The 14,563-nt window shown below is 41.1% G+C and overlaps 1 protein-coding gene across 1 annotated transcript; it reads left to right on the top strand.

The window, feature by feature from the left end:
* The first annotated feature begins 7,079 nt into the window (after nt 1-7,079).
* Nucleotides 7,080-10,017, top strand: Wdr20rt (WD repeat domain 20, retrogene). The gene is made up of 2 exons (NM_027614.1): nt 7,080-9,060; nt 9,771-10,017. Exon 1 carries the CDS (start codon nt 7,328-7,330, stop codon nt 9,029-9,031), a length of 1,704 nt encoding a protein of 567 aa, NP_081890.1. The 5' UTR covers nt 7,080-7,327; the 3' UTR covers nt 9,032-9,060; nt 9,771-10,017.
* The last annotated feature ends 4,546 nt before the right edge of the window (nt 10,018-14,563 follow it).

Genomic DNA, 14,563 nt, shown 5'->3' on the forward strand with positions numbered 1-14,563 from the left:
GCAGCTACTTAAAAGCCCTCAAATCCTCTTCATTCTCTTAGTAAACAGGCTCTCTCACTATACAGCTCTGGATGGCCTGGAACTTGACACACAGAGCAAGTTGGCATCAGACACACAACAATCCTCCTGTCTCAGCCTAGTGAGTGCTTGAATTACACGCATGTGCCCAGCTATCTTTCATTCTCTTTACACTTGAGAGCTTTGCTCCTTTAAAATTAAATTTAAAAACAACTTATAGATAAACGCACAGAATTATACATATTTGTGGGACATTGCATGATGTTTCTTTTTGTTTGTTTGTTATTTTGAGACAGGGTTTGTCTGTATAGCCCTGGCTGTCCTGGAACTCACTTTGTAGACCAGGCTGGCCTCGAACTCAGAAATCTGCCTGCCTCTGCCTCCCAAGTGCTGGGATTAAAGGCGTGCACCACCACACCCAGCTTATGATGTTTCAATATTAATCTCCATTGTTTAATGTTTAAGTCAAGGGAAATATAGCACTTCTAAAGTGAATTATTTCTTTATTTTGAATATGTTCAATATCATTTCTTCTAACTTTTTGGAATTTTCAGTACATTACTATTATCTGTAGTCACTCAGCTGTGCAGTAGCTACAACTTAGTACCAATCACTAACCTCGCCTGCACTTCTTGCCAACTAACTCTTTCTGGCATGTTTATCACCATTGTATTCTCTCTCAACATCTATAAGGTTAAGTATTTTGTAGTACGTATATGAGTGATATCATGTGGTACCTATCTTTATGTATTTGACTTACTAAATTTAACGTAACAATGTCAGGGCAGATATGTCTCAATGACAGAACCCATTCATTTCTCAATGAAATTAATGAAAGAAGTACTTCAAAGAAGAAGGATTTATCTGGCTCATGGTTTGGGAGGGTGCAGCCCATCCTGGTAGAGAAGGCACAGCCAGGCTCAAGGCTGTATGAGCAGGCGTTTCTCACGTCTCAGTGGAGCAGGAAGCCAACAGCCTAGCTGCCTGGCCTATAGAAAACAAAGCCAAAGTCCAAAGGACTCCACAATTTCCCAAAACAGTGTGGCCAACTGGGAAGCTGCTCTCTCCAGTGAGCCTGTTGAAGACACATCTAAGTATAGCAATAGTTGTCTCACAGCTCATTCGGGGTTCCTGTATTTCTCTGTTTTTTTGCAGAGTCCTTTCCTGCCATTTGTCATTTGTTATTCTTTAGGTGACCCTCAAACTGTTTTTTTTTTTTTTGTTTTTTGTTTTTGTTTTTGTTTTTGTTTTTGTTTTTTTTTATCATGTATGTATCCTTTTTCATTCCCCTCACTCCCTCTTCAGCTTAAGGCTGAAGCCTCTCGGACATGTGACCATCCACATGTGCTTTCCTGTGTGACTGTGTATACAACCTTAACAAGTAAAAACCGGAGAGAGTGCTGTTTTATGGCAACCCCAGTGCTTTCCTTCTCTGTCTAGGGGCAGATGTCTTCTTGTTCTTCTATCTTCTGGTTCTTCACATTCATTAGGAGGAGAACCTATTGCATTAGGTTGCATTACTGAAAGTGACTGCTACTATAGCCTCAACATTACTTTGGATTTTGAATAATATATGGTAGTTTTTTTCTTTCTTAAAGGTACAGTGAATGAGATTAAAGAGAATTTTGAAATTTTCACAATTTTCCTCCAAATATGATAGTGGTTTGTCTGTTTTACTGCTTAGTGAACTTATATTGCTTCACAAAAGAAAAATATAGTTAGAATAAAACCCCATATGTTTTTGGCAGGACTTAACACAAATATGTTTGTGATTGGTAAGATAGCATAATTAATAGTTTTTCCTGAAAATTCAGGAGTGAATTTCATGTTGGTTTTTTTTTATCCACTAAAAATTAAAGGTCAAGTGTAAATAGCAACTAGCAGAAGTTATTTCATGGTTATCATTTTCTATAGCTCCAGAAGATGCTATTCATAGAGCCTATGGTGTGTGAATGCACGCGTGTCTGTGTGTGTGTGCAAATCTGTAGGTGTGCGTATATGTATGTGATTGAAAAGGTGTGTGTGTCCATGTCCTCTTTCTTACCTTGTGCGTAAATGTGGGGTAGAGGAAAAGTATATGCTTTTCACACAAAATTCCAAGAAGGTTTTTCCCACAGAGATGTCAGCACAGTGGTTTCACATAAGTAAGATTTTTTTTTTTAAACTTGGGGCTGGACCTAAGCATCGTTCCCAGAATCCACATGGTAGCTCATGACCATCTGTAACTCCAGTTCCAGAGGACCTGATATCCTTTTCTGGCCTTCATTGGCATGAGGCATATACATTATATACTTCCTAAATGTAGCCAAAACACCCAAACCTATAAAATAAAATAAAAATTTAAAAATTGTTTTTACCTTTTCAAATGAGCTAACAGTGTAAGTGGTTTCCAGACAACATGTTTATACACATTTCATTTTGGTTGATTCTCTCTCCCATCCCCTTCCTGTATGGCACTCTTTCTGGGGTGACATGAACAAATGTCTGCTCACCCCAGGTAAGAAACCAACAACAAAGCACGTAAGGCTATCATCAAAGACCAATTTGGTGAACTAATGAGTTTTATTAGGGTTACTTACAGGAACATAGGTGAAGGTTCTCTTACAGAAACAGACATGACTCAAAGACAGTTGCATCACCAAAGGCCCACCCCAGCATGAATGAGGTCATAAAAGCGGGGAACCTAGAGCACACTGCACAAACTACAGGCAGCTCAATAGGCCAGAGAGTGTCCATTTCAAACGTCTCAGTTAGCCTGAGCCTCTGACAGGCAGTTTGGCTGGTCTCAGCTTCCCTTGGGCAATTTGACCAGTCTTTGCTGCCTTCAGGCTGCTCAGCTTGTCAGTCTTCTTTGTGGCTTTACTGCTTATATACTCTTGGGGAAGGAGCGCCACAGTAAATCTGATCAGTTTCCAGTAGATTTTGGCAAGGGAGTAGAATGTTTGTGTTTCTTATTAGTGATTGAAAGCAGCTTAACACATTTTGAAAATGGATAAGGAAGTGACATATTTAGCAACCTGTTTTGAGATTTCAGGAACCTTAGTGTCCTCGGTTGAATGGAAAAACTGAAGGGTTTTTACCAGTATTCACTGATTGATTCAAGGAGGATTTATTCATGGGGTAGGGGATAAATAACAACAAGGATGTCTGAAAAAGTCATAAGGTATCATATTAACTATCTACCTTTAGTACATGCAATTCTGAATATAAATATACATATAAAATTTAAATAAATGTTCTCCATCTGGGACAACAATGATCCAAAGACCACTTAATAAAAACCCCAATTCCAGATATGAAGACCTCTTTTGATTTGTTGGTCAGGCTGTCAAGAGACTCCTAAAACATATAGCCTATTGCTATTGTCTTTGGTGGCCTCCTAGAGGTGGTAGGTAAGTTTGTATTGCTGAAGACAACCATGCATATCAGAAACAGGGCCCAGAAATTCCTGAGCTGAAACTGACCTGAAAGTTTCTTCCCCAGGGACTAGCTTACATGGTACCAGAAAGTGCCATCAAGCTTCCAAAGGAGGGAAGCCACCAATAGTCCTACGCAGCTATGATGCCCATGAGTTAAAATAACGTCCAACCTGGCATAATGACCCTAAGGGTGGCATGCATACTCTGTTAGTAACCAACAGGACTCTAGTTGGATTTCAGTCCCCCTCAACAAGGGGAAACCCGTGCCTGGTCCTGGAAATCTAGCCAGCTACTCAGTGCTAGAGAAGACATGGATCTTGGAGAACTTACAATCACTTTACTAAACCAACATAATCCCTAGCAACAATCTAAACATTTCTCTTTATATCCACAAATAACTATGGGTTCTTCAACCCTCTTTGAGAAAATTTGTCTTTGTAACAAGACTATTACAGAAAACCACAAGCAATTAAAAAAATACAGTTGTGGAGCCCAGTCCCGGTGGATATACATCTGCAAGAGAACTCCCACTAGAGGACATTATGGAAGCGGGGCAGACAGACTGTATGAAGCAGAGGAACAGGCAGTTTGCTATGAGGTTGTGCTTCTTGAGAATGTCAGAACTTACACCGATAAAATCTCACACACATTACTGCCAAGTGTGAGCTGAACAAGAACAACAACAATAGACATACCAAAGTGGACTGGGAGCAAGCCCATGAGGCCAAAATTCTACATAAAGAATAACAGACTATTAAGAAATGCTGAGAATGGGAGAAATAGTCTACCAATTGGTTTTCTAATACCAAATGGTCATCCATAAAAGGTCATATGTAGAATATATATATATATATATGTGTGTGTGTGTGTGTGTGTGTGTGTGTATTTATATATGCAGAATAACAATGAAAAAGAGCTCATGGGTTTGAAAGAAAGCAAGAGAAGCATATGATAATGTTTGGAGGGAGGAAAGGGAAAGGAGAAATGATGTAATTATTTTATAATTTTAAACATAAAAAAATAAATCACAAAACAGAAAAAAAATGTTCATGAAGAGTCGCTACACTATGGTGAACACAATAAAGCTGCTTCCTTACCTGGTGGAGACTTAGTAGAGTTTAGTAGAGACAAGTAAATGGGTACTTGGTAAAGCATAGTAAATGGTCTCCAAGAAGAAGTCTTGAATGACACTAGCCCAGACTTAGAGAGGTGGCCTCACAGAAGTCTTAGCAGGTGTGATGGACAAGCTGAGATGTGAAGGATGCTGCAAAGAAATCCATAAACATTCTAAACAGAGCCGTATGAGAGGGAAGAAACTTGGGTGTGTTGAAATGACAGGTAGGAAATGTCCTAAGGACTGGGGTGAGCTAATGAAGTATTAGAGACATTAGAGGTCAACGGCGGAGTTACAGCCGTGTTAGCTCACAGGTGTTCTGACTGAGGTGAGGTGACCCCCTCCAGCAAAACTAGGAGACATGGTACCAACCTTGCTGGTTGCATTTGGAAGGGATGTATAGCTCTGAAATCGTAGAAACATGTACTTCTGGATTGTATTGACATCTCAAGTGGGCAGAGAAAGCAGTTATAATGGAAAGTTTTCTGGATTAAATGCTCATAGAGAGATCTGTGGGTTATATTCAGGAATAAATTTGATTAAAGTTCAGGAGAAGGAAGTGCTAAGGCTATCTCGGTCATAGTAAAAATAAAGTTAGAAATTTATTCTTGACTAAGTGTTCACTCTCTAAAGAGTCTGGGCTAATGAATTTCTAGAAGTATCGATTGCTTTTAGAATCTCTGAGTTAACTTAGATGAAATATTCACCTTTTAGATTTATAGTGATATGAAGCTGTCTTCTATTCTCTAGCATGTGTTCACATGCACACGCCCCCCCCCTCCCCCATTTGTCTTCGATACCATTGCCAAGAGTATTCTTCTGAATGAGAAATCTGGTGTCATAATCTTCCTATGATCTCTGCTCAGGGTCTTTGTAAACATAATTCCTATTTACTTTTGAAGCCTTTATTTTGTCTTTCACAATTTTTGTAGCCTTTAATTTTCAATGTTCATGTCCTTTTCCTGCTCTAAGTTTCTTTTTTCTCATTTGTTAATTATTTTCTCTCATCGAGAAAGACCAGAATTTACATGGGAATCTTTCAGATTGTAGTATTATTATTATTAATTATTACTTTACTAGACAGATTTGGCACTTCTCCAAGAAGGGACCCTTATCAAATAAAGTTCCTGACAAGCATTTTATGTAGACCTTTGCCATTATGGGTTTATATGCTTTGTTCTTACTATACATGCTTAGCAGAAGTCTTGCAGTCTGGCCTCAGTGGGAGAGAATGTGTCTAATCCTGCAGAGACTTGATATATCAGGATAGGGGGAAACTGGCGGAGGTGGGGGTGCCATCTCAAGGGTGAAGGGGATGGGGCGGAACTCTTTGAGGGGAACCAGGAGGGAGGACAAAATTTGGGAGGTAAATAAATGATTTTTAAAAAGAAATGTTTGGAAGAATATGGGAATTTTCTGGTGAGTAATACTTTATTTAATCATAAAGCAAAACAAAGCAAGCAAACAAACAAACAAAAACCCTAGCAGTTCTTAAAACAAAAAAACCATGATTTTTTTTTTTTAACTACTAAAGGCACCTAAAAACTTAAAGTTAAGCACGGATGAAAACCATAATTGTTTTAAGTGAACAAATACACACATGTAAATTATTACAGGTGTGTTAAGGATGTTCAGAACAGAACATGACTGCAGGGTTTGTGTGTTCACAGCTCTGACACAGAGGAATGCTCATTGAGGATGGTATGAGCACAAACCTCAGGGTGATGGACCATCACAGTATAGATGTGGTACCCTCAGGGCCCACCATGGTTCTTATCTCCACAGTAGCTACTGCCACCTCCACAGCAGGGCAGAATCTTTCAGCCCAATTTCCAATGCTCTAGGTTGCTACTTGTTGTCTGACAGTCCTTTCTCTTCTTCCTGGAGAAGAGCAGATGGCAGACGGTCATTCAGGGAGTTGGTACTGTAGTTGTTCACCCAACCAGTTCATGGCTTATACTATTCACTTACGTACACCTCAGGAGTAGAACAGGCAAAACATACAGGTAGAGTCGACTTTTAGAGGCCATGGCTAAAACCAAAGTGAATAGAATTTTATTTAGATGTGAGTACACTCACTCTCTGGACAGGATTGGTCTAAATAATGACCCTTGCGAAGCTGCACTACAAAACTAATGGTGGAGTCCCGCATATGGTAGGAAATGGCCACTCCGCTTCTTTTTTTCCAACCAACTCCCAATACATCGTATTAGTGCTTCTGAGTGGGCAGCCGCCAAAGTCCCCGACTTAATGTGGACCAACAAATGTGCAGACAACTCTGGCCTCAGTCTCCAACACATGCACACGGGCCACAGAGAACACTCAGAGGATGTCCTCCCTGGTATTTCTGGTTTTAAATATACTTTAATTTTTAATTTAATTTTATTTTTTTAGTATGCATGTTTGTCTGCATGTATGAAACACACCACACGTGTGCCCTAACGCCTACAGAGGCAGGGGAAGGGGTGGCAGCCATTTCCCTGGAACTGAAGTTCCAGGCAGTTGTATGCTGTCCAGTGTAGGTGCTGGGAACCTAACTTGGGTCCTTTGCAAGAATAGCACGCACTCTTAACTGCTGAGACATCTCTTCAGCCCCATTTCTCCAAAATGTTTCTTAAAGCCCCTACATTTACAGATATCTACAAAAACCGTATCTGTACATCTGTTAACTAAAAATTATCAAGCGAGGTTAGTGTACTGAAAACCGTAGACACAGCCTGCGTGGTGGGCGTGATCCGGGCACTTAGGGCAGGCAGGATGAACGCGGCTTCCCAAGATGGCGACGGAGGGAAGAGGAAAGGAGACGAACGAGATTAAGACCCATTTCACCACCCGAGAAGGTCTGTACAGGCTGCTGCCGCACTCGGAGTACAGTCGGCCCAACCGGGTGCCCTTCAACTCACAGGGATCCAATCCTGTCCGCGTCTCCTTCGTAAACCTCAACGACCAGACTGGTAATGGCAACCGCCTGTGCTTCAGTGTGGGCCGGGAGCTCTACGTCTATATCTACAAGGGGGTCCGCAAGGCTGCCGACCTGAGTAAACCAATAGATAAAAGGATATACAAAGGAACGCAGCCCACTTGTCATGATTTCAACCACCTAACGGCCACAGCGGAGAGCGTCTCTCTCCTAGTGGGCTTTTCCGCAGGCCAAGTCCAGCTTATAGACCCAATCAAGAAAGAAACCAGCAAGCTCTTTAACGAGGAAAGACTAATAGACAAGTCACGCGTAACCTGTGTCAAATGGGTCCCTGGTTCGGACAGCCTTTTCCTAGTAGCCCATTCAAGTGGGAACATGTACTCGTACAATGTGGAGCATACTTACGGCACCACAGCCCCCCACTACCAGCTCCTGAAGCAGGGAGAGAGCTTTGCCGTGCACAATTGCAAGAGCAAATCCACAAGGGACCTTAAGTGGACGGTGGGCGAGGGGGCCCTCAACGAGTTTGCTTTCTCCCCAGATGGCAAGTTCTTAGCGTGTGTGAGCCAGGACGGGTTTCTGCGCGTGTTCAACTTTGACTCAGCGGAGCTGCACGGTACAATGAAAAGCTACTTTGGGGGCTTGCTTTGTCTGTGCTGGAGCCCAGATGGCAAGTACATTGTGACAGGTGGAGAGGACGACTTGGTGACAGTCTGGTCCTTTCTAGACTGCCGAGTAATAGCTAGAGGCCGTGGGCACAAATCCTGGGTCAGTGTTGTAGCATTTGATCCCTATACTACTAGTGTAGAAGAAAGTGACCCTATGGAGTTTAGTGACAGTGACAAGAACTTCCAGGACCTTCTTCATTTTGGCAGAGATCGAGCGAACAGTACACAGTCTAGACTATCCAAACAGAACTCGACAGACAGCCGCCCTGTAAGTGTTACGTATCGGTTTGGTTCGGTGGGCCAGGATACACAGCTGTGTTTATGGGACCTTACAGAAGACATCCTTTTCCCTCACCAGCCCCTCTCAAGAGCAAGGGCACATGCAAACGTTATGAATGCCACAGGTCTGCCTGCCGGAAGCAATGGGAGCGCTGTCACTACACCTGGGAACTCTGTGCCCCCTCCATTGCCACGGTCCAATAGCCTTCCACATTCAGCAGTCTCCAATGCTGCTAGCAAAGGCAGCGTCATGGACGGGGCCATTACCTCTGGGGTCAGCAAGTTTGCACTTCTGTCGCTACATGACCGGAAGGAGAGACACCACGAGAAAGACCGTAAACGAAATCATAGTATGGGACACATTTCCAGCAAGAGCAGTGACAAACTGAACCTAGTTAATAAAGCCAAAACGGACCCAGCTAAAACTTTGGGGACATCCCTGTGTCCTCGGATGGAAGATGTTCCCTTGTTAGAGCCACTGATCTGTAAAAAGATAGCTCATGAAAGACTGACGGTATTGGTTTTTCTTGAAGACTGTATAGTCACTGCTTGTCAGGAGGGATTTATTTGCACATGGGCAAGGCCTGGTAAAGTTAGTAAGTTTCAACCCTGAATGCTGCACCAGATCTAGAACTTGACGAGGTAGTGATTTTTATTTCTTTTGGAAGGGGTGGGACGTACATTGAATGTGAATGATACTTCTTAATGTAAATCTAAATGTATCAGAGCCATAATTTTGGACACTGAATGCCATGTACTTCTGAATTATTTGATATTTCACCTTAGAGCATTTAAAAAATATATATAATCAGACTAATTTCCAGCCAAGTCAGTCATCCCTCGGGGTATATAGAGTCCCAAAGTTAGCATTCCTGTATCAGGCTATTTCAGTTTTAAGGAAATCATGACAGTGTGGAGAAATAATGACATTAAAATGCTAAAGTCAAAATTTATGCTCTAACTGGAATATTTTTTGTGTAACCACTCAACGAGATTGTTGTATACCTGGTCAGTGTATGTCAGTACAGATGGGTATTATTATTCATAGTCTAACGTTTTATCTTAGATTATAAAATACTTAGGAATTTATGAAATTTAACTTAGGAACAAAGCGTTCATCAGGGTTGATTGATAGTATGTTTACATTGTCTGTCTATCCACCGAAAGAGAAGAGCCTTAATTTGTAAAAACCATTTTAGTCATTTTATGACCATTAAAATTATTTAATAAACATCTTTTTTCAGAAACAAACAAACAAACAAAAAAAAAACATAGACACTAGAAAGGACTCCAGGTTTTGTTCATTAAGCCACCAGACTACTCCATTCATGCATACTCCTTGTTTTCCACAGATCAGCTGTGAACCAGGGTGACCGTCACAACAGGAGGACTTTGCTCTCCACAGAAGTGTTTCTAGGTGCACTGGCTTCTCTTCTCAAGACTTTCTGCTCCTTGACATCCTTTGATAATAACTCAGGTACAAGATGCTGTTCTTGGAGCCCAACATCTCCCTTGTATGTACAAATGGATTCTTCAGTGCCTCTTGTCTTCCTGCTCAGCCAGTACCAACTGTAGAATAAAGGAGTTTTTATCCATCTTATTGATGACCTCTTTGTTTCTGATACTCATTTAAAAAGAGGAGACATAATAGCATTGATACATGCAAAGTTAGTTAAATTTAAACATAAATCGTCCCCCCCAGAAATAGCATTTCGTTGAAATGTTATGAAAATAAAAGTGTCAGCACACTAGAACCTCTGCTTTCAGTTTTAAAGAGTGAAAAATAAGGCATCATTTTAAAAAATGAGGTTATTTTTAGTAGATAAACTGCTAGATGGTAGAAATTCTTTACAAGATCGGAGACTGTCCAATTCCAATGAAGTGATGCTCAGCCTGTTTAATTAAAAGTGACTGCATCATCTGGCTGGCGGATGGCTAGGAGCTTTGCGAGCATGGCTGGCGCTCACTCAGAAGGGATCGAAAGAAGAAACCACTCATCCAGCAAGCTTTGTCTTGTTATCAACCTCCTCAGAATCTGCTCTCAGCATGATGCAAAATTATTTAAAGAAAAAAAAAGAATAGCTAGAAATAGGAGAGGATTAAGGGCAAGCCACCTAAAATATGGTGGAAACTGAAGGCATTTCTAATTGACACTGTCGTAATTGTGCCATTAAGGGCTTAATTCCAACTGTATCTCATGTGAGTTTGTTTATTTTTGTGTGGATAATTTGGGTATGATTGCTGTTATAGCAGTCACTTTGTTGTCTCTTTTTTACCCTCTCCACTTATTCATTAATTTATTCATTCATTTTTACATCCCAGTTGCTGCTCCACTCACAGTCCCCCCATCATAGAATCTCTCCCTCAGACCCCTCCCCTTCTCCTCTGTGGGAGAGGATTTGCCTAATCCTGAGGAGACTGTTCTTTCTTAACTTACTGCTGTCTCAGAGCAGCTTGTTCCTGTACATCCCTCCACACACATGTAGGGTCACATCATGGGGACTACCTATAATATATATAGTATAGGTGATATATATATAGCATATATACTAAGTACTGTGTTATATATTTGTCTTAGTCAGGGTTTCTATTCCTGCACAAACATGACCAAGAAGCAAGTTGGGGAGGAAAGGGTTTATTCAGCTTACATTTGCGCACTGCTGTTCATCACTGAAAGAAGTCAGGACTGGAACTCAAGCAGGTCAGGGAGCAGGAGCTGATGCAGAGGCCATGGAGGGATGTTCCTTACTGGCTTGCTCAGCCTGCTCTCTTATAGAACCAAGATAACCAGCCCAATGGTCTCACCCACAAGGGGCCTTTCCCCCTTGATCACTAATTGAGAAAATGCCCTACAGTTGGATCTCATGGAGGCATTTCCTCAACTGAAGCTCCTTTTTCTGTGATAACTTCAGCTGTGTCAGGTTGACACAAAACTAGCCAGTATAATATTGTACATAGCATACATTATAGAATATAATATTTATACATATATGTGTATAAATAGAATATACAAATAAGTGTATAAATGTAGCACATATATTTATATATTATATATCCTAGAATTATAAAGTCTTATATGTGTGTATGCTATATATGCCCATAATGTATGCCATATATTATATACTATATATTATAAACTATACAATATAATTAATATATTATAATAATGTATAATGTATTAATATATAATGATATAATTAATCATATATAATTACAAATTTATATATGTATTTATATGTAACATATACATATAACTAATTATAATTAATGCAACATTGTATATAATATTGTAACATGAATATATGCTATATATGCTATGTATATACATAATGTATTACACACACACACACACACACACACACACACACACACACACACACACACACACATATGCTGGGCTACCTGTTTCCCTTGCTGCTGGAGTGCCTAGAGTGCTGCCAGCATGCCACTCAGGGAGGCAGAACACAGTCTGTCATAAGGGTCCTTTGTGTGTGTTTTCCTAGATGGGAAACTGTGGAGTCCAGGACAACTGCTGTGGTTTCCAATCTCCTGAGTACTCAGGTGCTGCTGGCGTACTGCTGGGAGATGGGAACATTGTTCCCAGTCCACGCTTCCCCTCAGGGTGTCCATGGGCCAGAGAAGGGGAAGACAAAGGTCCAAACAGGGACAGAACCTGATTTGGTTCCAAATGAGTGCTATGAGTGTGGAGGGGCTGGAAGAGAGGAGACCTCCTCTGGACAACTTATGGTGTGGCTCTTAACTATGAAGGCCTCCCCCACACAGGGATTCTTGATGAAGGAATGGTTCTTGATTATTCACAGTCCTTTATTTGATGGCAGATATGAATGTATACACCTTAGTTACTTAGGGTGAACCCAGGACTAAATACTTTTTGTAGGAAGGAATGCCCAAGAAGGGAAGCTCATTGGCTGAACTTTGGGAGACTATCTAGATACTTCATTAGCATGGAGAACTCCAAGTTTTACACTTTTCTTTTGTTTTGTTCTTCTTCTTCTTTTTTTTTTTTTTTTTTTTTTTTTTGTCTTGCAGCCTTTTTTCAAGACAAAGTTTCTCTGTGTAGCCCCTGGCTGTTCTGAAACTCATTTTGTAGACCAGGCTGGCCTCAAACTCAGAGAGTTTGTCTTTATCAAATTCCTCCCCTTAGTGACCAAGCCTGCTCAGTCAGTCAACAGGTTCTCCAGCGCTGGAGTGGGGATTAAAAAGAAAAAAGACAGACAACATTGTAGCATGACCCCAGTCAATTCTGAGACTGAAGGCAAATTTTTATTTTCTAATCCACTTTTTATACAATTTTAATTACACGTAAGTATTTTGGGCAAGCAGTACAATAAGGAACTAAGAAAGCAGCAAGCAAAGTTCTGAGATTACTCCCATGACAGTTGTTTAAAAGGGCTTGTCATAACGACCAAAATACTTGAGCCCACTTCTGCGTCCAAGCCCAAAATCTTGCCTGAAGCCTAGTTCTGTTCCATCCTAAGACTAAAATTCCTGCGTTACCCTAAATCTAGCCTAAAGTTAGATTCTTGCCAAAACTTACTTACTTATTATGCCCAAATGTCAGAGTCCTGCCTGAAGCCCATTTCCTTGTCCTTGGCCAATGTCAGACTCCTGCCAAGTGGTACCTCAAAAGGCTTTCCACACCTTAGGGCTCAGAGAACACAGACACACACAGACACACACAGACACACACAGACACACACAGACACACACAGACACACACAGACACACACACACTGACACACAGACACACACACAAACTGTGTCACCCCAGGAAGAGGAGGTGAAAAGAGTGTAAGAGTCTGAGGGTGTGGAGGACATCAAGAAAATAAGGCCTTCTAAATCAGTGTGAGCAAAGCACGCTTGAACTCATGGAGACTTAGGACCTGCATGGATCTGCACCAGGTCTTTCGTGCACGTGCCTCTGTGTGTGTGTGTGTGTGTGTGTGTGTTCTCTGAGCCCTAAGGGAAGGAATTTGATGAAAACAAACTCTCTGAGTTTGAGGCCAGCCTGGTCTACAGAGTGAGTTACAGGACAGCCAGGGGATACACAGAGAAACCTTGTCTTGAAAAAGACTAAACCAAACCAAACAACAACAACAACAACAACAACAACAACAACAACAACACACACACATACACACAGCTTCCAATTTAGTGTTTTTATGGGTTCTTGAGTGTGCAAATGAGAGGGTCTCTGATTCTTTTGCCTTGTCTTGGACTCTTTTCCATCTGTTGGTTTGCCTTCTCCAACTTTGATGTGATAGTTTTTGTTTTATCTTATATATTTTTATTACATTTGATTACTATTCCATAGACATCTGTTTTCTAATGAGAGCCATAAAGGGAGTGGATCCTGATTGGAGGGGAGGTGGAAATATTGGGAGGAGTAGAGGGAGGAATCTGTAACCAGTTTCCTGTAACTGTAAAATATATTACGAAAGAAAAGAATTTTTAGTCCCAGCATTCGGGAGGCAGAGGCAGGTGGATTTCTGAGTTCGAGGAAAGCCTGGTCTACAGAGTCAGTTCCAGGACAGCCAGTTTTTTTGGTTTTTTGTTTTTGTTTTTGTTTTTTGAGAAACCCTGTCTTAACAAACAAACAAACAAACAAACAAACAAAATGGAGTTCATGAAGTCAGGAGAGATTCTTTTTATTGTAACAGGTATTTTTTTTTAAGTACTTGAATGGCTTTATATGCTTTATGTTGTATAGATTAGGTCTGTTTTGATATGCTTTTACTTTGGACTTGTTACACACACATAATATATATGTATTGAATTCAGGTTGTGAAAGACACACAACATGAGGACTCCCCCACATTCTGACTCAGAAGAGGCGACACCCCAAATCACTCACGAGAAACGGTCTTGAAGCAAACCGCAAGAGGACTTTTATTCCAGGCGTGCTCTGGGACCCACAGTCGTACACCATGCAGGCATAGAGGACCATGGGCCCTGAGTAGCTGGGACAGGGGGTATTTAAAGGAAGAAACCACAACTCAAGGGGGTGGGGAGGGCGTTGTTGGAAAATACCAAAAATACCAGTTAAGAGTCACAAGGGAGTCTGAGTCAAGACAGTTTCTATGAGTCTCTAACAATAGCACATTTGCATGGCGGGTTCCAGGAG

The sequence above is a fragment of the Mus musculus genome, chromosome 12 (assembly GCF_000001635.26).
Source record: "Mus musculus strain C57BL/6J chromosome 12, GRCm38.p6 C57BL/6J".
In the NCBI taxonomy this organism is placed as follows: Eukaryota; Metazoa; Chordata; class Mammalia; order Rodentia; family Muridae; genus Mus; species Mus musculus.

What these genes read in the sequence shown, in the direction of transcription:
- Wdr20rt (NM_027614.1), top strand. Translation starts at nt 7,328, where the DNA reads ATGGCGACGGAGGGAAGAGGAAAGGAGACGAACGAGATTAAGACCCAT.